The 26,819-nt window shown below is 33.9% G+C and overlaps 1 protein-coding gene across 1 annotated transcript; it reads right to left on the minus strand.

Moving 5' to 3' along the window:
* Window positions 1-4,040: 4,040 nt before the first annotated feature.
* On the minus strand, window positions 4,041-16,546 carry LOC125074884 (probable proline--tRNA ligase, mitochondrial). Its single transcript, XM_047686353.1, has 9 exons — window positions 16,397-16,546; window positions 16,015-16,266; window positions 14,782-14,862; window positions 8,894-9,074; window positions 8,427-8,602; window positions 7,848-7,963; window positions 6,519-6,615; window positions 5,522-5,667; window positions 4,041-4,248 (listed from the first exon to the last, which is right to left on the minus strand). The coding sequence occupies exons 1-9, from the start codon at window positions 16,487-16,489 to the stop codon at window positions 4,059-4,061; spliced, it is 1,332 nt and encodes a 443-aa protein (XP_047542309.1). The 5' UTR covers window positions 16,490-16,546; the 3' UTR covers window positions 4,041-4,058.
* Between the last annotated feature and the right edge of the window lie 10,273 nt (window positions 16,547-26,819).

A 26,819-nucleotide genomic window follows, 5' to 3' on the forward strand; every position in this document is an offset into this window, starting at 1 on the left:
AAAATATATTAAATATTTTGAATGTATGTACAAAACCTTATCAGATATTGACCGTAAATGTTTTTGTTGTCAATTATATCATTTATTGCCATAGACTAAGGTTCATTTTTGTATGTTTAGAAATCGTTGGTAATTACATAGTCCGTTTACATTTTATCGCAACGTCATTATTTACTACACTAAGTAATTTAAATATAAAAACTTTTGTTATTTATTCAATTGTGTCTTACTGATACAGCTGTCGTATATGTATACTATATAGTCTAGATAATATTTGTTATAAATTCTAAGTATCTACAAATTACTGATACTTTGATTATATTGTGTTTTGAATTGAAAATCAGCCAGTACTATTACACTCAAAGATGTGACATTTTACATTTCGTGGTGGGCGGCACACTATATTTACAGTACTATGATCATAGCCTACTGATATGTGTCTAATTCCCGCTTATCTTCCTGCTATTTTAAACGTCAAATGTACAAAAACTAGCTTTATATTTTAGAGATATTTCCTATTATTTATACTAAGATTAATAATATTTAATACTATTTAGTGTATTGTACAATACATGTAAACAGATTTAAAATATCGAAATCGTCGTGATAAATTGTAAACCGGTCAATGGTATTATACTTCCAGGTGAGTGCGTACGTTTTTCTTTTGTGAGTATTGCGTTAAAAACGCTTTTTAAATTGTTAGTATATTAACGAATGATTACGTAGTGATGTAATTACAATCGAAGACTAATGTTTTATAACAAAAAAAATATTTTTTAATATTGCTTTCCTTAGTTAGACTGTGCAAAATTTAACCATTAAAAATGTTAGCTTTTTTTTTAATTGTAATCTATACTAATAATTTAAGACCTTTTTTTGTAATGCTTAACTGGCCTATTAAACAATATTCATAAAACTTATACTAGAAGATGAAGCATATCAAAGAAGGTTTGATATATAATATTATTATATAAGTCCCCTTCGTATGTATACTAGGTATATGAACTAGATCAGTATTTTTTTTTAAAGAATGAAATATACATGTTTTTTCTTTTTATTGGGATTGCTTTGCCGAGTCGGTTTATCTCGACATTTATTGAGACCAGTTTGCCGACTTACTTTTAATATATCGAGAACTATATTAAGATCAATATACAGAGTAAAAATAAAGGTTCCAAGAGTTCATCGATATATCGATAATTCATTAATAATTACCAATTATTACTAACGATTTATACAATATTTTAATATGTTTTTTTTATCTGTGATTATTTTACTCAGGGTCAAGTGGTGGTCAGGGCTCTGTGCAAGCTCACCTGGGTAGGTATTCGACCTTATTATTATTCTATTTTTCAACCGCCAACTAATACTTCGTTTTGTTGTGTTGGTATTTTTGATGGTTGAATGACCCAACTACAGGCACAAGGGACATAACATCTTAGTTCGATAATCGGTGGCGCATGCGATGTAAGGCTTATTTCATGGCGTAGTCATGGGGAATGGAGATCATTTACCATCAGGTGGTCATTTGATCGTCCACCAACGTATGCTATAAGATAATAAAATGAAAAAAGTAAGCTTAATATAAAAGCTATATTGAACAAAAGACCAGACAAGTTGACACGTTTTGTATTTCTTCGAATGTTGTTGTCTAGAAACAGTTAAATGTTGATTTGAAAGTCTGCTTTCTATTCTGGCCCAGATTTGATAAGCGATATAGTTTTCACCGATAAGCGAATAAATTATCGCTAATTCCGATTTTAATATGTACGATGTATATCAGATTCAAAACTTTACTCAAGGAGGCTTCGGAACTGTCATTTTATAGATTTGTATTAAACGTAAAGCTACTGCCGTTAACTTTATTCAGAGGATGCAGCCTTTCTTAGGCAGTGGCGGACCAAGCCCAATGCGCCAAAGCTGAATGAGGCCCCAGCTTTCAAAAAAAGTTTTTATTTGTTTTACATTTGTGTATAAATAAATGTTTATGTTAATTTATTTAATATTCAACCTCATGAAATTTTTAAAAAAAGAAAATAGAATGTAGTGGATGTAAATGGAGGCGTACAAGAGTGAATTATTTGCACTTCAAACATTCAGGGATTCCTGGGTAAGTGTCCGCTACAAAGACGGATTCCCCCACCGTATTCAGCAAAGTTAAAAGAATATTAGTACCGCGTTAAAAGTCTCGATGGCTGTAGAGTGTAGTGTTTTGATCTTGATGAAATGATGTAGGTACTAAACAGATTTTTAAAGTCTTGTTTAGGGTTTGATTAGGGGAACGCGCATGCATTTAGGGGCCCTCCAAGACTGGAGGCCCGGGGCGAACCGCCCCTTCCGCCCTCCTGTTAGTCCGCCACTGTTCTTAGGAAACATTTGGGTCAGAACTCTTTCTGGTTTTGTATTTTCCATGTCATATTGAGAGTAAGAAAGAGACGCACACGCTTGTAAAAAAAAAAAACGAAATCATTATCTGTACAAACAAATTTTACTTTTATATCTTAAATTAAATTAAATAAATATAAAGATATATGATTTCTATAGATGTCGAAAGTTAAAAAACCTCTAATAAAAAAAAGTATAAAAAAATACAGTTTTCATAAAATTTCAATTTTCCGCTATTATAAAAAAACGTAGGGAACATATTAAATCAAACAATATCGATAATAAATCACGACGCACACACATCACTAGTTCATTTACGTGTGATTACTACAGTCATGTGCCATTGGAGTACACGTCGCAACATTATTTAAATAAAACAAGTGAACTTGAGCCTTACTGCGTTTGGGATAACGTCTATAGTCAATTGTATAATTGAGTGTTTATATTAGAACTCGTTTTTAATGTACTACGTGTTACAATGCGCTGCATTGCACATATTTGTATTAGTTATAAAAATAATAAAAAAAATTTACATCGAGTGTTACGAGACTAGCCCTAGCCTCCAATACGGTGCTACGTCATAGGATATCATAATTAATAATATCATTAATAATGTCACATTATTATTATTACATATTATTACAATTATTATTGTAATTAATTGATCAATAATTTGTACAACTTTAGTTGATATTATTTTATAACATTTAAAACTGGCATGTAACACTATTTCTTATTTTAAAAGTGATTGAGCTGTCATAAGGAAAACAATTGGATGATTGTGAGCATTGTAAAAATATAGAGAGAGATTGAAACATCATGGTACAACATAATTTTATTTTGCCATCCCGAACTACTGAAATTACACAATATAACTGAGTTATGAGCAAATCGGAAATGTCTCAGTGCTGGACTAACGCCTCCTCTGCCTTTGAATAGAAGGTTTTGGAGCTTATTCTACCAAGCAGCTATAATACAGGTTGGTGGAAACACATGTGGTAGAATGTCTTGAAAATTAGACACATGAAGGTTACCTCAAGATATTTGCTTTCACCGAACACGAGATGAACAATAAACACAAATTAAGCACATGAAAATTCAGTCACAATTGTCTGGGTTTAAACCCGCAATGATCGGTTAAGATGCACACATTCTAGTTAAGTAAGAAGTAAGTTTTGTTTATCTTTAATCCTTTTATTGGAATAGGTTATGGATTCTTATGATACACGTACGAACCTTAATGAATCTCATTACCGTCTTCACCATTGGGCACAGGGGGCACTTGCCCAGGGCCCCCATCCTGAGAGGGCCCCGAAGAACCAACAATTTTCACACGTTTGTGCTCACGTTGACTGCTATGTATATTTACGAAAGTGATATATTTGTAAGAAATAACTAACATATATACCAAAAAAGGCTATTGACGATAGTCGATATAAAAAATTGAAAGAAATAGGTATCCTATAAAATAGCCATAAGATTGTACAACCAAACAGATTCCTACGAATTCACGATAATTACCGCACCGTTTGTTTGAAACTATACTCAAGGCCTGGCCATAAGCAAAGTATTTGTAAATGCTAGTAAATATCTACCAAAAGGGCCCCAGATTCTTGAGACGGCTCTGCTTATAGTTTTAAAATGAAACGACAGACGACGCTATAAGTTTATTATCACACGACAACATTTTCTCTATACTCAATATTAATAACATTTTTTCTTTCATTCATAACAGTTAATAACTCATCAATTGTTAACAATCGTGGCGTCTGCGCTTCGCCCCCGGCGCTCCGGTACAGCTCGTAGCGCGGCGGAGTCTCTAAGGCAGACCTGCCGCACACTATGATGAATGTGTAACCGATTCTGAAAATATATATTAAACTTTTTTTTTTACGTAGTTGGCGAAACGTTACACAAACGTTACATAGAGAAACGTAAGAACGAATGATATGTTTATTTCGAACACGGCACAATAATATTATTATACAGATGATAAAAAAGCGCGGCGTTAATACTTGTTGACTTCCAGGCAGGATATCTATACATATAATAAAATTGGAGTGTCTGTTTGTAATATTAAAATAATCCATCTTTACTAAATGCATATGTATGTATATACGGTACATATACCAAAATAACATTTTTTAAATTTTGTCTATCTGTCTGTTTGTTCCGGCTAATCTCTGGAACGGCTGAACCGATTTCGACGGGACCTTCACTGGCAGATAGCGGGTGTAATAAGGAGTAACTTAACTCACTTTTAGGCTCAGCTAGTATTAAATACATATATAATTGTATTTAACTGCCTGAAAGTCAACAAGTATTAACTCCACGCTTTTTTATCATCTATATAATATTGTACGATGTATTTTACAAACGATTTGAATCTATGAAACGGCAAAGTTAAAAATATCCGTAAAATTAAAAATAAGTATTATACAGTAGCATTATACTCCATAATACTGATTTATCAACAGCAACATTTATTAATTAGTGTTGCATATCGATAGTCCACTATCGATAGACTATCGATAAACTATCGATAGTTAAGATGTTAGCGATAGTATTGATAGTCTATCGATAGTATTGTCACGTGTCAATACTATCGATAGTATTGCAATATCCATTACTTTTAACCTAAACTATCGATAGTCCAAAACTATCGATAGTATCGATATTATTGCCGTAATCTGTTGCTAACGGAGAGCTATCGATACTATCAATCAAAATGACACTATCGATATCCTGAATAGTTTTAGAGGTCAACTATCGATAGTTCTGCAACGCTGTTATCAATCCGTCATAGCACCACTGACGTCATCGATTTGATGTCGACATGTAACCGTTTTCCCCGCATCTAAAAACACTATGAATATCGTTCTGGTACGTCACCGCATTCAGATCACATAACTCATGAAACATTCGTCCTGTCTCTCTTTAACTTTACAGTAACCCATTTGTAAGACAGGGATGAAGCGAATGTTCGTTTCATCTCTTTCTCGCATATCGTACAATTTAAGTTAGACAAGGACAGGGCGACATCTGAATTCGGTTTTCAACAACGATATTGAATCCAAATATCCGTTTCACAACGCCTATGGCCTAGGAGAAGTAACCTTCGTTCCAGCTAACGCACCTGTCTGCCATCATCAGGCGTTTCCCGATGGTGAGTCCGTGCCGGTCGTCCACCAGCACGTCGTCCCGGAAGCCGCTGTCGTGTATCCGCCGAGCGACGCCCAGCACTGTGTCGAAGTTCAGCTTCGACCACTCCTTGGAACCTTCCTATGAACAGATTCATAAATAACATTAGTAAACAATATATCTTACAGTACTATGTTAGTTTCTATTAGTGTTGCATATCGATAGTCCCCTATCGATAGACTATCGGTAACCTATCGATAGTTATGGTGTTAGCGATAGAATTGATAGTCTATCGATAGTATTGTCACGTGTCAGTGCTATCTTTAGTATCGATAGCTCCCCGTGAGCAATACTATCGACAGTATTGCAAAAACCATTACTTTTAACCTAAACTATCGATAGTATCGCTGCTAGTAATAGTACTGCTTACAGAGGAGCTATCGATACAATCGATAGTATTGATCAAAACGATACTATCGATATCTTGAATAGTTTTCGAGGTCAACTATCGATAGTTCTGCAACACTGGTTTGTATATTTTCGACAATTGCCTAGTTACGAACCTAAAATAAAATAAAAAAACGATAGTTAATTTGAATATACTTAGCATAATAACTTATACAATTATAGCGCGATTTAAAGAACTACTAACGCCATCTATTAACACCAAAACAAAGTAACTAATTTATAAACATAATTGTGAACATCCCTTTAGACATTTAAGTAAAAAAAAAAAACTTTATATCGCCACTGGCGAAAAATTAACCATTTTTTTTAAAATACAAATATATTAATAAACCAACCGTAATGGTCAGTGGTCACCACCGTACACCGACAGTGGCATTGTAAGAAATATTAATCTCTATCGTGTCCCGGGACTGTACCCTCGGACTCCACATATACATTAAAGTCCATCAGTCCCCAAAAGCCCCGGGACCCCCAACAGTTTCCTTTAATCCACCAACAATGGTCATCTAGCTACCCAGACCTACCTTAGGCCCGATAACGACAGCGCTGTACGGCGCGACCTCTACCGGCCATCTCATAGATTTCTCAGTTGACAGAACTTCCAAAATGGCCGCCAGCAAGCTTTAAGCGAAACAAACACTTGACTTATAGTTTTGACTTTAACACAATGCGAAAAATAAAGTGTCAATTATTGTAATCAGTATATATTATAAGTTTAAAAATGGTTATTTATTGACGAAAGTTGAAAATAATAATTAATTTATTCAAAAATCCATAAATAAAAACGCAATCTTTTAAACGTTTGTCACGTGACACAAAACGCTCCTGATTGGTCGGGCTTATGATGACGTCACTTGCTTGTTAACCTCGTTCGCCTACTGTATGTGGATTATATGTTCCACAGATTACAATTCAGGCGAGTGACGTCACCGACACCATTGCAGCGCCATATTGTCAAAGTAGCGTTTTCGCGCGCTATTTAAATATAGAATTTTTAATTTGATATTTTTCAGCGAATATGTACTAGAATTAAAAAAGACAACTTTTACTGGGTTCCTTAACCTCTACTAAATAATATAAAATGGATTTTAAAAACCAGTCAAATAGCCTATTCTTGTAGGTAGACTGCCTTTACATACCAAAGACAGGAAAAAATAAACATACGTTAATCTATACATATAATAAAATTGGCGTGTCTGTTTGTCATATTAAAATAATAAAAATTGTAAAAAATGTTGTTTCGGTATACGTACCGTATGTATGCATTTAGTTTAGGTTTTTTTAATATTACAAACAGACACTCCAATTTTATTATATGTATAGATAATCGTATATAAGTGAAACGTGTCATTTAAAAAAAAACCGCTGTTTCTTTCGCCCGTTCTTCTCAGGTCAGAGGTGCTAAATTCCGAACCGGTGGTAGATTTTTGACTTTGAATCCAAGTCAAAACATACTCTATTTAAGTTGGCTTTTACAATCATTTTTAAATTGTCATTGTACCGTGCAGAACCGGCAAGAAACTCAGTAGTTACTCTTTTTCAACATCTAAAAATACAGACATGTTAGTTAAATAAAATTATATATGTACGTTATGTCTCCTGCCTGGAAGTCAACAAGAATTTACTCCACGCTTTTTTATCATCTATATAATCTTGTATCGAATAAGATACCTCATTTATTAAAGTTTATAAAAAAATGATTTGTATTTATAAATCAACACTATTCCACTGAACTACTTATATCCAAATTACTTAGAAACGCCATCTTTAGACTCCATAATAAATAACACGGACTATTTAAATCTCGACCAATGACGTCACATCAATTCAAGGTCAGTGTTGTTTACACTCACCGGGTGACGCCGATGCCATAGCAGCCCATGTGGAGGGGGGCGGACGAGTCCGGGCCCACACAGTTCGCTTGCAACGGCTCACTGTATCGTGTGCCCAGAACGAATGTGTGACCCACCTACAAACAGAATCTTATATTGGAATCAGACATCTAACAGCGATCATTTAGAACGTTATTTGTATTACATTACATTTACATTAACAGCCTGTAACTTTCCCACTGCTGGGCTAAAGCCTCCTCTCCGTTGCGGAGGTTTGGAGCATATTCCACCACGCTGCTCCAATGCGGGTTGGTGGAATACACATGTGGCAGAATTTCGTTGAAATTAGACACATGCAGGTTTCCTCACGATGTTTTCCTTCACCGCCGAGCACGAGATGAATTATAAACACAAATTAAGCACTGAATTCATTGGTGCCTCCCTGGGTTTCAACCCGTAATCATCACTGGGCCATCTCGGCTCTTTTTTTTGTATACCGGCAAGAAACTCAGTAGTTTAGTACAGTTATGAACCACTGGTTCCGAATGTAGATTCTACCTAGAGGGCAATGAACTCATCATATGTTAACTGATCACTCACCTCTATACTATTAACACGTTCTGTCTCTTTCCCACACTTGGCACACTCGTTAGTTTCGCTGGCGAGTGTCGTGTGCGAGCAGGACGGACATACGGCGAGTATGTCTTCACCGGCCGATGACGGCAGTTGCCACTCGTGTGATAATGTCCCCCCCATTTCTCCGGTGGGAGCTTGAACTGTTGACGAATTCGATTACAAATGGCTATTTCTATAATAATATTTTATAATTAGTTTAATGCGTTATGTTAACAAGCCAAACGATACATTACTTCACCTAGTGAGTGGTGAGTGAGCCAGTGTAAATAATGGTGCAAGTCTTAGCTAGGTTGGTAGCGCATCAGTGCGACGTGCGTAATAGTTAATATTTCGTACAGCACCAATGTCATATGGCAGTGGTGACCACTCACCATCAGGTGACCTATTTGTCCTTCCCCCTACCACATTATTTAGATTGCACTTCAACAAACCTCTACACACAGGCAAGTCCAGCGTTCGGAATATCTTAGCGTAGGCTCGTGTGAGTGTCGCGTACGTGTCGACCGCGCACGAGTGAGACGCGTGTAGGCTGTACGCGTCTAACATGTTGAATTCCCTCGCCCGCAGCAACCCGTGCTTCGGACGGTGTTCGTCCCTGTACTTATTGCCCATCTGTAATAGAAATATTTTATGAATAGCTTAAAGATATATAAACAAAATATACTTTAAGTACTTTTAAAAGCACTTTTGAAACGTCATTTTACACCTATATTGAGAGTAAAGCTACCACCGCTTCGGAATGCAGATCCTTCCAAGAAGAACCGGCAAGAAACTCGATAGTTACTCTTTTCCAACATTTGAGATACATTATGATTGTTAAATACATTTATATTCCGGTTTGACGGGTGAGTGAGCCAGTGTAATTACGGGCACAAATGGTCTTGACAGCTTAGTTAGTAGAAAACATATTTCTTTTTAATATATCAATGAAAGATATTTGGACTTCTCCTAAGTTGATTTTATGTAAGATTACTTATTTACATAATATACGCAAAGCTTAGGTAAAATCGCGTTGGTCACATAGTCCTATATCATTGTATAAATTCTCTATATTATATATGAAAACTACATCAAAATATTTCACTCATATAGTTTACAGCAAGTAACTGATCACAATGATCACACAAGTTCAGAATGGTCGGTGTACCGAGTGGATCATTCGCATTGATCTTTAGCTGTTTTAATATTAAGAATTTTCAAATATTTTTTATATGGTTCGCTTGGCATTAAATAAAAACGAGGGAAGAATCAATAGAAGTCAAACATTCAATGAGCTATACCCATATACACATCAAAAGAAAAAACATTTATTATATATTTATGTGTACTAATATTATAAATGCGAAAGTAACTCTGTCTGCACGTGATGCACGCGTTCTAACCACTGAGCAGAGATGGCCCAGTGGTTAGAACGCGTGCATCTTAACAAGCACCACTGAATTTTCATGTGCTTAATTTGTGTGTATAATTCATCTCGTGCTCGGCGGTGAAGGAAAACATCGTGAGGAAACCTGCATGTGTCTAATTTCAACGAAATTCTGTCACATGTGTATTCCATCAACCTGCATAGGAGCAGCGTGGTGGAATATGCTTCAAACCTTCTCCTCAAAGGGAGAGGAGGCCTTAGCCCAGCAGTGGGAAATTTACAGACTGCTAATGTAAAAAAATATAAACTCTGTTACTCTTTCACGGGCAAACTACTGAAACAAATTTGATAAAACTTTGTATTATGTTCGTATGAACGAAGAAAACACAGGAGTTTGTCATTAACCATGTAATTCCGTCTATAGCTTCATTTTGTCACACACTATTTTTTACACACCCACTTATGTTACTTTATTATTTAACAAAGTAAAAAAGTACCCTACATTTTTAATCATAACATTGTACATAACATACCTCCCCCCTAAGATTAACATTTAATTTACAAAAAGTACTGTTAAGAATCAACACAATTTGGTACACAATGTTATATATATAAACATAAAGAACAAGTTTTTCAATTAAATTTAGATAAATAGGATTTAATTAATTCAGGGTCTTTGATATGGTAACTTAGAATGCTAGTTTAATTTATTTCTTGTTTTTCCTATACTATCAGAAAAAGTAGATGGAATCCCCAACATCTCTTCCCATTCGCTAGCATCTGGTATCTCAATTATTCTATCAAATTCTTGACTATTTCTTACTCCTTCCTTATTTTCTTCATGTACTGTGTTATCCGTGTTTTGTGTACTCTTAACTACATCTCCCTCTTTCTCCGGATGTGTAGTAATAGATCTTTTTTTGATTAGTTGATCTATATGCCTTGTAATTACTCCACCATCATTTGTCTGTACCCTGTAAGTTGATGGGCCTCTTTTGTCAATAATTTTTCCTGGTAGCCATCTTGGGCCACTGGGGTTGTAGTTTCTAAACATTACTTGTTCTTCCACATTAGTCTCCCTGTTTTTCTTTTCATTATTTTTAGTAATTTGTTCTTCAGTCTTCTTACGTTGTATATTGTCTGGATGCAAAGTATCTAATAATGTGCGCAAACGTCTTTTCATTAACAATTCGGCCGGACTTTTGTTTGTTGTGGTACAAGGAGTACTTCTAAGTGTTAATAGTAAATTGGGAATTCTTATCTCCCATTCCAAATCATCCATTTTTCTGAGTTTATCTTTTATTGTTTGCACCATACGCTCTGCCAATCCATTAGTAGCTGGGTGATATGGTGCTGAGGTCACATGTCGAATATTGTTAGCAAGTAGGAATTTTTTCATTTCATTTGAAACAAATGATGTGCCATTATCCGATACTATTGTTTCGCATAATCCGTGTGTAGAAAATGATGCTCTCAAAAGCCGAATTACTGTAGCCGACGTAGTGTTATTAACCATAAACAATTCAGGCCATCTCGAATACGAATCGACAATTATAAGAAAATATTTATTATGAAATGGCCCAGCAAAATCCATGTGTATTCGCGACCATGGTCTTGAAGGTGTTATCCATTCATGACTACTCTTTGACGGCATGTGTCGATTTTCTAAACATTTGGAACAACTGCCAATTAACGTTTCGATGTCTTCACTGAGAGAAGGCCACCACACATAGCTCCTAGCTATCGCTTTGGTTTGCACTATTCCAGTATGTGCTTTATGTAACATTTTTAACACCGCCTGTCGAAGTAACTCTGGTACTACCACACGACAACCCAGTAGTATACAATCGTCTTGTAATGAAAGTTCTGTGCGGTGTAACCAAAACGGACGCAAATCTGTATCATTAAGTTTATCAGGCCACCCGCGCTGAATATAGTTCATAACCCGGGATAATGTCTTGTCTCGTTTTGTCTCAGAAGCAATACGTTGGACGTCGTAGGGAAAATCTTCAGGTGCTTCAGCCATTAAAAGAATGTCGCTTAATTGCTGTTCAGGTTGCTCTGGAACCGGTTGTGGCCATCTACTTAAACTGTCCGCACTACCGATTTGTGATCCCGGTTTATATACGATTTCATAATTATGAGAAGTTAAAGCGATGGCAATTCTAGTTAAACGAGGTGAAAGCATATTCGGCATTGGTTTCTTCGGGTCAAAAATACCAAGTAACGGTTTGTGGTCGGTAACTATGCGGAAACGCCTAGCCATAAGATAATTGTGAAATTTTGTGATACCAAACATAATAGAGGTGGCTTCTTTATCAAGCTGTGAATATCGCCGTTCATATGAATGCAGTGTCCGAGATGCCATGGCTATAGGTCGTTCTTGACCGTCTTCCATTTCATGGGATAGGACCGCTCCTACCCCATATTCCGAACTGTCACAAGTGAGTATCAAAGGCTTATTTTCATCATAATGTACAAGAGTCAAATCAAAAGTAAGTAAATGTTTTGCTGTTATGAATGATTTCTGCTCTAAATCCGACCATTTCCAAGACCGTGATGAATCTAATAACCTATGTAAAGGGTCTAGTATTGTAGCTTTATGTGGGATAAACCGTTCATAGAAATTGTAAAGCCCAAGAAATGCTTGTAGCTCTTTTTTATTTTTCGGTTCCGGAGTGTTTAATATTGACTCAACTTTACTCGGTGCTGGATGAATTCCCTCAGAGTCGATAACAAAACCTAAAAATTCTACTCTTTCTTTTGCAAATTTGCATTTATTTTTATTTAATCTAAGTCCAGCTTTTTCGATTCTATTTAGCACCATGTCAAGCCTTTCTTGCATTTCCAACATTGTACGACCACAAACTATAATATCGTCAATCAGCACTGCTACTCCTTGTATTCCTGCTAGTAGCGAAGTCATTAACCTTTGAAAGATTCCGGGGCAGGCTTTAACCCCAAAGGCTAATCGATGTACCGTATAAAGGCCTTTAGAAGTGTTTAATGTAAGCAATTTCGCTGTATCATCATCCACCAATACCTGCGTGTAGGCTCGGTCTAAATCTAAAGTGGTAAAAAATTTACCACCAGCTATTATCGCAAAAACTTCACTAGCCGTCGGCATTGGATAAGTGTCAGATTCTGTCGCTTCATTGACCGTACTACGATAATCTCCGCACAGTCTAACTTCACCAGATTTTTTCAAAATAGGTACTACCGGTGTAGCCCACTCTGAAAAAGATATAGGCTTCAAAACTCCTTCTCGTTCCAACCTGTCTATTTCTTTTTCCACTCGCGCTTTGATTGCGTATGGTACAGGGCGAGCTTTAAGAAATTTTGGGTTTGTCCCTGGTTTAGTATGTATAGTGACTGGCTGACCACGGTAGCTGCCTAGTCCGTCCTTAAATACTTCTTCATATTTTGTAATTAATCTGTCCATTTGTAAAAAATCTTCGTTGGAAATAAAGTTGATATTTATTTTTATATTAAGTGGAGCCAACCAATCACGCTCAAGAAGACTTGGTCCGCTACCCTTAGCAACAATAACATCTAAGCTTTGCTCTATGTCCTTATACTGTACTGGTACTGTAACCCGTCCGAGTATGTGTACTGGAGTTTCATTCCATGTTCGTAGACATAACTGAACTTGTTGCAGCGTATTACACGGCAGATGTTTACAAAGCATATTCCAGGTGTATTCATTAATTAAGGTGAAGCTAGCTCCTGTGTCCACTTGCATGCGAACAGGCATGTCGAATAAAAATACTTCTACTTCAAATGGTGGGATGCGGCTTGAGCTCTTAACATTATAAATGCCATTTAAATAGTCGTCACACTCTTCTGTGTAATGAACATTTCTGTTAGTAGACTTCTTCTTTTTAATGCAAATTTTTTCGATGTGTCCTCTCTTTTTGCAATACTACACACACACAGCATTAATAAAACGACACTCTCCCGGGTGCCGATTACCACAACGAAAACACATTCTTAAATTAGGTGTCATTTGCACTGCATTAACTTCCATCGGTTCCGGGGCGTCACCTTCGGGTGTCGTGGCGTGTGTCGGCAGGTCTGAAATAACACTGGCAGACGCTGCTCTTTGGATTATTCGAACGTCACGTCCCGCACTTTCAGATGACAACATCGCATCTACCACATGTTGATATTGTAAATTTTCTCGTTTTAATAGTTCGTATTGCAACCTACTGTCACACATTCCACACACCAGTCTATCCCGTAGCATTCTTTCTAAGTCACTGAAGTTACACCCGGAGCTTAGTTTTCTCAGTTCAGCTATGTATGACGATGCTGATTCCCCGCGCTTTTGGTCGCGTTTGTAAAACTTGAAAGACATTGATATTTCATTTGGTTTCGGACTATAATGTTTGCCCAATATAGTTTCTATCTCCGTAAACGTCACATCGATCGCCTTCCTGGGCGTAATTAACGCAAGTAAAGTTTCGTATACGCGTGAACCACATACTGTAAAAAAGTTAGCACGTTTCACGTTGTCCACGATGATTCCGTTTGCTTCGAAACAGAATTTTAACCTTTCGATATAATTGTCCCAATTAGCCGTGTCCGGATTAAACTCGTCAAAACTTATTGCTTTTTTATCCATTTTGATCACTTTTACCATACGTCGCCACTATTATGTTCGTATGAACGAAGAAAACACAGGAGTTTGTCATTAACCATGTAATTCCGTCTATAGCTTCATTTTGTCACACACTACTTTTTACACACCCACTTATGTTACTTTATTATTTAACAAAGTAAAAAAGTACCCTACATTTTTAATCATAACATTGTACATAACACTTTGTATGAAGCATGCTTGAACTTCAAGGAAGGTCATTGGCTTCTTTTTTGTATCTAACACCTGACGAGTCCATTAACAAGCAGAGTCGCAGACAACAACTAGTATATATAAAAGAGGTAACTACAAACCTGATACAATGTGAATGGGAGCTGTTTGTAGGATATGGGACCAACGTCAGCGAGTAGGTCTGCTATTGCTTCCTCGTGTGTCTGAAACATGAAAATTAATTTGTTCTTTATTATCTTTAAATAATTAGGCGAAGATAATTTAGTGTCATTTCATCCTTTTTTTTTTTAGTAACAGTCCATCTGTGGGTAAGTGGTCATTACTGCCTATAGACATTTGTGCCGTAAGGAATTTTATCTATTCCTCACATTGCCAATATGCCAGTAACCTTGGCAACAGAGATGTTATGACTCTTGTACGTGGCTTTAGCTCACCGACCATTTGTGGTAGAACACAACAGTACTCAGTATTGCTCCTTGGCTATAGAATATACAATGAATGTGTGGTACTAACACAGACAGGCACACACAGACAAATCCTACACCGACAATGACATAATAATCAACAGTTATAATTATTTTTATTTATTTATTAAATATGGCACACAAAATGTATTGTCACAATTGTCGTTGTATGTATTACTAGTTAACGGGTAATATATTATATAAATATGTGTACATATGTGCATATGTGCATGTGTACACATATAATTTACAAAGCACAATAATAAAAGAAAAAAAAAATGAAACAATAAGAAGAGAAAATAGGAGAAAAAAAGAAATGGTAATAGTCTAAAAGCTCGGGAAAACATTGGGTACCTATTGATGAATTATAAATAATATAATCTTTGAACCATTCATATTCATTCATATTTTACACATGTTTAAAATATTGATAATGGTCAAATATCGATCACTAAGCTAACACTAGTAAACTTAATAATACAAGATAATCACTGAAATATACATCAAATTTAAAATAAGCTTTTTATATAGAAATTATATGTCAACATTTATTTTATCATAGGAAGGCTCAAGATGGTCAACTGATCTGCACAACACAGTAATGACTGCAATGCACAAACATCTTTCTAAAGAATTAAATATTTTACCTCCTGCCTCAAGCTTCTGCCTTCCTAATTCAAGACAGTTATTGTGCTTACAAGGGCTGAATTACACTGGCTTACTCACACTTCAAATCAGAAATCATAGTTAAAGTTTTTCTCAGATCGATAAACAGTTGAAAAATTGGTAGTAGCTAAGAAACTTGGCTTGCACAAAGCCTTATTATACATACTAGTGTGAAAATATATATTATAATTGAATTTTATCAAATGTTTTAATTAAATACCATACCGGTGCCAAGAGGAACTTCTTGCCGTGTCTGTCTTCAACTTTTATGAGCTCCGGACCAACATCATCAAGCCGACCACTTGCTGCCCATAATTTAGCCGATGTGAGGCATGGCAGCGTGATCCTCTGAGCTCCAACTTCTTCTAAGCAACGATGGATGATATTTTCAATCTTGGTCACAGCTCGTCTTGCAAGGGGGAGAAGGGTGAATAGACCAGCACTGGTTGGACGGACCAAGCCACATTCTAGAAGGAGCTGATGTACAATTCTGTATTGAATACTTTTTGGAGCAAGAACTTTTTGGTCTATTTTTATACTTTAAAATTTATACCGTAAATTCAAATATTTGTAAATAATAAACCTTAAATAATATCTGTTAACTTACTTTTTGACTCTTACAAGTTATGTCAGTATTTTTAATTTTAGCACCTTTCGGTATCGTTATAACTGGCTGAAATATTTGTGAAATTAATCTCATTTTAGAACTATATATCAATAATTTCGCGGCTTTTAGGTTAGAAATGTAAACAGCTGATCACTATTTTGACATAATAAGATTTACGTTTCGTTTGTGCTTATAAATCTTTTTACTATTAACAATAGATTAATAATTAATATAATTATTAAATAATATGATTAACGACAATAATAAAAAAAAAGTATGTTATTTGAAATGTATATTGTAATAATTTATTGTCGTGATATGTTAGGAAAAATAATAAAGTGGGGTTCTGCCTCTTACTGATTTCGTTCATCACTCATAATTGACTATACCTATGACTATTGTACTACGTAACTTTTCTTCATATTTATATAAGTAATAAGTATTCCTCAAAATATATAAAATTTAATTAGAGTTAGATAATGAAATTTGAAGAGCAGAGATGGCCCAGTGGTTAGAACGCGTCCATCTTAACCGATGATTTCGGGTTCAAACCCAGACAGGAACCACTGAATTTTCATGTGCTTAATTTGTGTTTATAATTCATCTCGTGCTCGGCGGTGAAGGAAAACATCGTGAGGAAACCTGCATGTGTCTAATTTCAACGAAATTCTGCCACATGTGTATTCCACCAACCCGCATTAGAGCAGCGTGGTGGAATATGCTCCAAAACCTTTTCCTCAAAGGGAGGAGGCCTTAGCCCAGCAGTGGGAAATTTACAGGCTGCTAATGCTAATGAAATTTGAAGTTATGTGCTAAAAATCGATTGCGTAAAACGGATTTAGAGAAAGAAAGTGGGATATTTGCCTATTTATGATTTTTATAAAAAAATAGTTTGGTTATGAATTTTATAAAGATGAATTAATAAGTATTTAAATATAATAGCCAGAGGCTAACCCTCCTTTTAAAAATTTCGATGAACACTATCGGATAAAAAGATAAAGAGTTATTTTTCCTTATCTTAAACACTAGCTTAAAGTTTGAACAGATTTTCATTCAGGAGAATGTAGGTATAATTATAGAAAATATGTTTAACTATTTAAAGATTACTAGTTTTTTTTTAAAAATAAAGGAATACGAGTATCTTTTACTAGTATGAACGAACTTTGACTTCATTGATATTACAATAATATGTTAACCCTGATACTGCCGCTGAAATCAGCATGATTTACTCACAAACTAGCAGCAGGAATCTGTACTGGAGCTGATTGGAATGATTTAATTGAATATGAATTTTTATAAACATAAAATTTAAAATAGTAGACTTCAATTACGCGTACTATAAGCTTTATCACAAAACAATAATGCGTATATATATATTTATATATATATCTATAATGGCATAAAATTTATGAATTTTCCTTTTTATTCATTTCAATCAAAGTAAGATTTTTTTACTTGTCAGTGAAACTAATTCAAAATTTAGCTGACTTTTTCATATTTAGCCACGCAAAGACATAAGTTTTAACGATGTACTTAATGTACCGAGCTGTAAAACTTCAAATTAAAACATAAATTTAGAGTACGGAATACTTTTCATAATTGTCGTTTTATGTAGTAATTATTGTTTATGTAATGTAACCTTTTTCTTAATTTTTTTTAACTTCAAGTTTGCTTATAATTGCGTTGTTTATTGTCAAATTTGTTGTGTGTAATGCACACGACATAAAGTTAATGGAATAACATTGAATTACTTACCATTTTACATTAAAATTATAAATTTAGTTGTCTGTATTATTACGGAACTTGTCTTATTAAACAATTATGTCATTATAACAGTTATTCGGCGTAGACCTTCTTACATACAGCCTTCTGGCGTACTGTCCAATTTTATAAATACAAATAAATACCAATGACATTTTGACATCACTACATATTATAAAACAAAGTCGCTTCCCCCTGTCTATCTGTGTATGCTTAAAACTACGCAACGGATTTTGATGCGGTTTTTTTTTATAGATAGAGTGTTACAAGAGGAAGGCTTATATGTATAATACATGCATAATATAGTAGAGAAACACTTTTAATTTACGATGTTTCTAATGTGACGTCGTAACTAAACATTTTTTTGAGCTTAAATTGTGAACGCTGGCTGAACCCTACGAGATAGATCAAATTAATGTACTAAAAAGGTCGACAAAAAAGTCTATCTCTATTCTATATGTCTATCTCTTAGAGACAACCCACAATTGCCATCTTTATCCTTTTCTTTTTACGAGAAATAATGGTTTATTTGCGAAGCGATTTTAAACGATACAGCTTTGATCCTTATCCAATTAAGTAGCAACCCTTTACAGCACGTAATTTAAATGAATATTTTCGAAGATATCACAGATTTAAAAGGCAGGGACATAGCGGTTTGTATTGTCTAACGACAAAAAAGCTGTGAACTTTGTATATAAAGACATTCAGTAGTAAGTATATTTATCACTCTCGAGCCCAAAAGGGTTCACTCTAAGGCAGAGTCTGAACCTTCGCTCCAACGTTCTGTTACGCCTGGTGGATGCACCCTTATGTGCTGACGTGCACTTCAGCATGCTGCATCACCAATAATGGCTCAGTAATCAAAAGCGAAGAATGACAGTCAGTCTCTCCGAATCCGTCATACCGTTCAGACATCTTTTCTATATATTTCCACTGTTTCCTTTTGTTAAATTCTATGTCTAAATCGTAATAAATTTCTGTTTCCTTAAAAATAGTTTTTTTAAAAAGACTCCAACGGAAACCCGCGTAACAGTTCGGTGTCGCTGTAAAGGCCAGTAGGCATAGATAATACACTTATACTAGCTACCAGTAGGGCCAAGAGCAATAGCAGCATTGCAGCCGCGAAGTCGGGACGGGTCGCTAGTAGACTATAATATATAATTTTACTACATATTATATATATTTAATGTATATTTAACAACCCTTTTTAAATAATAAAAAGGCAGTTAGGCATATTATTACCACTGTTAAAATATTACTATATGACCTATTTTTTGATGGTTAATCCGTCGTCTACCATCGTTTAAGCCGGATATTGAAATGGCGTTTTTTTTTTTAATAACCCAGCTATGTCTGGTGACAGATTAACCGATAAATATTGATTCAGACGAGCTAAAGCTAAGAGTTAATTTAAGATTAAATTAATTTTATTAAGAGTGAGATGTTGTTCCTTTGTTTTTTTTTAAATATTTTTTTTTATATTCGTAGGTATAACGCAAAGACTGTTAGTTATAGTTTAATCTTAAATTATTATTATACAATTTTGTACATCCTGCAAGATAATCAACGAGCAATAATTTCACACATTTTTATCCCTTGTAATACAATTGTGACAAAATAAAAAAAAATCGTAACTTTTTTTAAATATTAAGCTTGATACTTATGTATGTGGTACATCACTTCTGTTTTACTATTATAGTTGCAGTTTATATAAGTTTCATCATTCGATTTTTTTTCTAGAGTAAAATGACACGAGATTTCATTTTTCAGCCATAATTTCATTATACCAGGATCAACCCACCCGTCGGTAGCTCGGTAACGATGACCGAAATGTAACGGGAACGTGTCAGACCATTTAACCCAGCTGATAAGTTTAATAGAAAACCAGTGAATCGCTCGTCACACGACGCGTGGTAGGGTGATGTTATGGTCATGAGCGGAGCGGATTAAAAAGCCAAACGAGGTCATAAATAAAAAAAATATTACTGCTAACTTTTTATGTTTTTTTGTTTATGTTTGAATGCTAAATGCTAAATAAGCCAACGTGATAGATGATGATTCTCTGATGTGATGAAGTGAACGTATCTCGTTTACCGTATATCGTTTAGATGTACCTAAGATTTTGTTTTCTTTCCTACCCGTTGGCCATTTAATCGTCCTACCATAAGCCCGCCTATCGTGCATTTTTTTTTCAATTATACTCAAAATATACTTGATTGAAGTTGGTTCACGTAAGCACTTTTCGTTATTTTATGGGGTTAAATTAAAAGCCTACCTCTAAACGAAGTTGTAATTTCTATAAATTAAATAATACTGACCGTTTATTTAAAAAATAAATAATATTCTTTATTCAAGTACGCTCATAAAAGCACTTTTAAATAATTTTACGTCATCGTATTAAACGTAAAGCTACTAACGTTCGAAACGTAGATATAATATATGTATTGATATAGAAAACGATATTGTATTTTACTATATATCTACATAATTATGTTTTTTTAAATAATATAATTATTCCATAAAAAAACTCACTGTAACACCCCAAAAGAATAAAAAGTTCAATTAGTTAAAAAGATAATTAAGGCCTCTACTCTTTTGCTCATCAGGGCTTCCAGACTTCTAAATCCAACCATGCATTCAATTTTGTAGTAGAATTCAATTCATAAATTTTCTTAAACTTGTCTATTCCATGAGACATTCGATAATATTACTATTAATTGTTCTGGTTGTAAACGAAATCAGTCGGCAACGTGATGAAACATTAAATATTAAAGTATATTTTCTTTTATAAACCACGCTTATCCCATCACGATGTAATCACCCGCCGGTTATCAGTGCACAGTCCATTTCCCGCGGCCATTTTGTCGCACCGCGAAATGGCGGTACTAATGGCAGCGGACAAACAGCGGATAATTATTTACTTAATGGTCTTCAGATTTCAAAGGGTGGTTTAATGTTTTTAGAGAGATTTTTTGGGATAAAGACATTAATATAGATGACATACATACTTATAACAAATATTCAGTTGTTATTTTTTTTTTTAATGTAACTTTTAAACAAAACGAAAGTAATAATTGACTTCTTGCTCATTGCTATTAATGTCAGTCTTTTTCGTTCATTCATTCATACATTCAGAGGGAATGAGCATGATTATTACTTGTTTATTATTGTCATATTAGAATTCAAAATCAAAATCGACTTTATTTAAATATAATTTTACAAACACTTTGAAATCGTCATTTTACAGAACATTAAGCTACCGGCTTGGAAGATAGATTCTACAGAAAAGAAACAAGAATACTCTTCTCCAACAATTCAAATACTTAGTCAGTTAAATACAATTATATAAAATATATCCTGCTTGAAAGTCAACAAGTATTAGCTCCAAGCGTTTTTCTTGTATTGAATATGCCGTTTACTAACGTTTTTAAAATAACGATTTAATACTTATTTAAAGTATTGTTTTATTCACACAGCATTATTAAAGGTATTAAATGGGTATTAGCTTATACCTAAGTATGACTGTAGCCTTGGCCTCACCCGCGGATAGTTGTAGTATGTTAAAAAGACATAATTTCGTGTCTGTTTGTTAATCAAGTCATATTTAATTATATAGTGAATCTCCTATAATCGTATTGTGATTAAAAACCACTCAAAATAGAAAAAATACACTTACCTGTTGATTGTCTAAATAAATACTAACTCGTAAGATAGGAAAATACCCTGACCTGAGACGAACCAGTGGACAAAAGGGTGATTTTTGTAAAATTTTGTATACTATCAAGTATTACTATCATTAAGTAATTGTAAAATAACCTTTTGCACGCAAACGCTACGTACAATATTTATTTAATTAAAATTTTAATTACAGTTATGAGGTTTAATCTTTAAAACACATTTTTTATCAAATCGATGTAGGTAGGTAGGTACTAGTTATAGCGTGATGTCCGAACAGACAAGTGATAGTTTTTTATTAGTAGGTATATCAAGACCTCATTGTCTTTCGATTGGACAATTGAAAATTTTGAATTTTTTTTTTAAATTAATAATTGTATAAAGGTTTATTTTTTTAAATCTATATACATATTTAATTTCGAAAGCATGAAAACAGTAATGAATATAAAATACAGATTGAAAAAACGTAAAGATAAAAGAATAAAGTAAGAAATTTTAGTAGAGTAATTTAAAAAAAATATATAGTGCAAAGGTCGTGAATTCTTGCAGCTGAATTTAAGACCGCACCTACACAAATCCCGCCCACCAATGCATAAATTGCAAAGGTAACTGCTTAAAACTTCACTAAATTAAAAAAAAAAAACTCATGGAATAAGAAAAAAATATATACAAATCAAGACAAATCGATATACTCATAATATAACATAAAAAATATTTAAAAAATTTGTCTTTTACCCAATATTATTAAAAACTAACCTGCTTGTCAAATCATTTATCTTGCATGAATTTTAACGACAGAATTGTGGTTCTGTATTAAGAGCACTTTATCTTGTTTAAGTTGTAGCTTTAATTAGTTAACGTGATGAATAGCGGACTGACAGCACACCTGGTTGCTGTTATCAATTATGTAGCATTAAGGTGGAAAGAAATACAAACAGATAACAGAATAACGAAGTTTATTATAATCTCAAGAGGCCCGCAGAGGTCTAGGTAGAATAAATAAATTCCAAACATATTGAACTTTTATTTCAGTTGGGATATTGTTTTTCTAGAATCCAATGTGATTTTATTTTATGCAAATAAATTTTAAATTAAATTAAATTATAGTTTAAGATTTTTATAGGTACCAGTTTGTTACGATTCAAAATCAAAATTATTAACATTTTTTTTCATCAGAAATCTAGATAATACCGTTAAATATTCGACTACACTTATAAACTAGTAGTTATTTCAAAAACATATACAATTAGTATAAAACAATAAAAATGTATAAATACTAACTTTACAAATGCGAAAGTGACTCGGTCTGTTAGTCTGTCACAAATTAACCTAACCACTTAAATTTACAAACTAACGGAAACCGTAATGGTTGATTATTTTTGTTATATAATAAGTATCTATATATTTAACCTATTATTTTTTTACATAAAATAATAAATCAGGACTATGTATTTAGAATATGTTATTCTTGTTTTAAGTTATTTCAAAAATAACTTCGTATTCGTATTGAAAACATTTTCGACACAGAATCGCTTATTTTATTTTAATCTGTGGATTGAACTATGACATTGGCGCGAAATGAACGCTGTGAACCCGCCATAGCTAATGGCGTGGAAGCTGATAAGGTTATAGAAGATAATTTATGTTCTGCAGAAATATTAGTGTTAGATTATTGCTTTCCAAAATATCATTTGTTTTGTTATATACGCTTCACTCGAATAACACGCAAAATGTTAATTACGTAGGTAATTAATAAAAATAAACTTTATTAGTACTAAACGGAATTATCATTACGTAGTATAAAACAAAGTCGCTTACCACTGTCCGTCCGTATGTATGCTTAGATCTTTAAAATTACACAACGGATTTTGATGCGGTTTTTTTTAATAGATAGATTGATTCAAGAGGAAGGTTTATTTGTATAATACATGCACAATATAGTAGAGGAATAGAGATATTGTTAGAGGTTTCTAAATTAACGTCATTCTTTGCGCTTATATTGCAAATGTACAATCAACAAATCAACCCTACGAGATAGCTCAAAATAATGTACTACAGTATTGTATACCTTAAAAAGGTCTTCAGAAAAGTCCGCAATGGTAGGGGAAGGTTGCTTAAGTCGTACCCCCTAAGGAAATTACGCTGTAAAATTCACTGTAATTGAAATAAAATGAAATCTTCTATATAAACTTAACATTTATTTAATTGGCTTTAAATTAACAACCATAGAAACTTTAATATTTTTAATAAAAAAAAGTACTTAACGTTTTTCAAAAACATGTCTTCGGTACGATTAAGGCACCTAGTTGCCTTAATCGTACCACCTATAGCCTTAGTCGTACTTAGAAAATAAATCTTCCTAAACATATTAAAAACTATAAAGAAAAAACACTTAATAATCAGAGATCACATAAACAACTAAAAACTACAAATAATTTAATCTGAGATCAATTTTTTTTGTTATGTATAAAGTCGAAGCTAAAAGAAAATAAAAAGATCGAAATCTCTTAAAACCAAAATAATAAGAACTTTATTGAACACAGATGTCACAAATATATTTTTTTATTTTGCTTTCAACGCCAGCGCATAGATCATGTATCCAACCTCTACATTTTGTACACTGCGTCATGTTTTCTTCACAATCATCCTTACATAGTTTACATAACCACGATTGTTTAATTCTTTTGTTTTTCTCTTGTTTTATTTTTTTTTCTGTTTTGGCTTTTTTTAAATCTAGTTTAGCATTTTTCTTTTTATTTATGTTTTCTTTGGCTTCTATTTCATTTTTGTAGGGACTGGAAGTTAATACTTTTGTTGGCTTAGTACTCTTATTCATTTTTCTAATTACTGTTTTTATGCAAGGCACAGAAGATAAAATATTCAATTGAGACTTGATAAGTTGATGGTTATTGTGTGAGACTTGTGATATTGTGGTAGGTATAGGTTGAATAATGGGTGGTGTTGAAACTCTAGGTATTAGAGGTGGCGTTGTAATTTTTGGTAGTACTGCGATGAATCTTTTGGCGGAGATACAACCGGTATTGGTGACCTTAATATCGATGGTTGAGTCAGTTTGATCACCGACTTCTAGATTCGATGGGTAAGATGGATGTTTAAAGACGCTACAAAATCCTTTTCTTTAATAATATTCCTATCTTATTATTCCTAATAAGAACGTAAATTGTACAAAAAAATCTCTTAATACCTAAGTCGTACCGGTACGACTAAGGACTTGTGTACAGGTACGACTTAAGCAGTGAGGACTTATTAGTTTAAAACTAAAACACTTACATAACCTCAAAAAGTTCGACCGTTTGAAAACGCCTAAACGATGGCCAAATAAGTATTACAAATTAATGTAAATAAAGAAAAAAAGATCAATATCACAATTCTGTCATAAAAAGCTTACAAATGAATCAAAAAAATTAATGAAAACTGTATAAAAAACTTTTTTTTTAAGTATTTTTGCTTCACGAGGGCAGCCGGCGATCTATGTGTTTATGTTTGCTGACTCGACTGAAATGTTAATACTGACAATACTAGATGGCACTATTTAAAATGATCAAACGAGATATTGCCGGGGTACGACTTAGGCTGTGGTACGACTAAAGCAACCTTACCCTATATGTCTATCTCTTAGGGATAACCTACAATAACTATTTTTTATCCTTTACTATTTACGAGAAATAATGGCTTATTTACGAAGCGATATTAAGTAATACAGCATTAATCCTTATCCAATTAAGTACATTAAATACATTGTGCATTTAATATAGATCAATATGGCCCTACAGCGTGTAATTTAAATGAATATTTTCGAAGATATTACAGATTAAAAACGCAGAGACTTAGCGGTTTGTATTGTCTAACGACTGAAAAACTGAACGTCATAAGACATTCTGTAGTATATTTAGTATCACCATTGTAATCGTGCGAAGCCGGGGCGAGTCACTAGTAATTTATATGAATTAAATAATTATGTACTTACTGTATTGAGTTTTTTTGCGTTTGTCCGTTTATTCAAGTTTATTCAAGTAAGCACATTAAAAACATTTTTGAATGGACTTGTTACGGCTTTGAATTAAATATTTTGATGTAAAAAGTTTAAACATTAGCATTTTTATGTGAAAAAAAAAACAAAATAAAAATGAATTGTTGGATAAACTCACAATAATTAATGCAGGACATCCTCCCCGAGGTGGACAGCAAACTGATGACGGGGCCCGTCTGTATGGCTGATGATGTTGATGCGTAAAATTATAAAAAAGCTAAGTATTAACATATCGATTGGATCGATTGTTATAATATTATAATTGATTATAAATTAATACTTAATATTATAATTGCATAATTTTTTACTTGGTGGAAGGCTTTGTGCCAGTGGCGTAGCTATCGTAGGACCAGGTGGTGCAGTGCACCAGGGCCCTTGAGCTCTGGGGGCCCTCTAGCCTAAGCTATGAAAAGAGCTTTGAATAGAGATGAAGTATAAATTTAACTTACTAATGATATGTTCAACTCACTGTATCCTGTATCCCATTCTTATTACTATCTATAATTTTGAATGCCAATATACGTTAAAGAGGGGGCGAGGGCCCGATTCTTTTTCTATGCACCGGGGCCCTTACCCACCTAGCTACGCCACTGCTTTGTGCAAGCCTGCCTTGGTACCAATATATATTCTTCCGTCAAGCAGTACTTAGTATTGTTGTGATCCGTTTTGGAAGGTTAATCAGCCAGGGTAACTACAGCACTAAGACTTAACCTCTATGTTCCCATGGTTGGTGGCACATTGGCAATGTAATGATTGGTTAGAATTTCTTACGGCGCTACTATATATGGACAGTGATGATCACTATACACGTAGAACACAAAACGTCATCCACCCCTCGAGGGGTGAATTAAAAAAGTAGCCTTTGTCCTTTCTCGAGACCCAAACTATTTCTATGCCAAATTTTATCTAAATCTGTTCAGCGATTGAAGAGGTAAC

Source organism: Vanessa atalanta, chromosome 28 (genome assembly GCF_905147765.1).
Source record: "Vanessa atalanta chromosome 28, ilVanAtal1.2, whole genome shotgun sequence".
Taxonomy (NCBI): Eukaryota; Metazoa; Arthropoda; class Insecta; order Lepidoptera; family Nymphalidae; genus Vanessa; species Vanessa atalanta.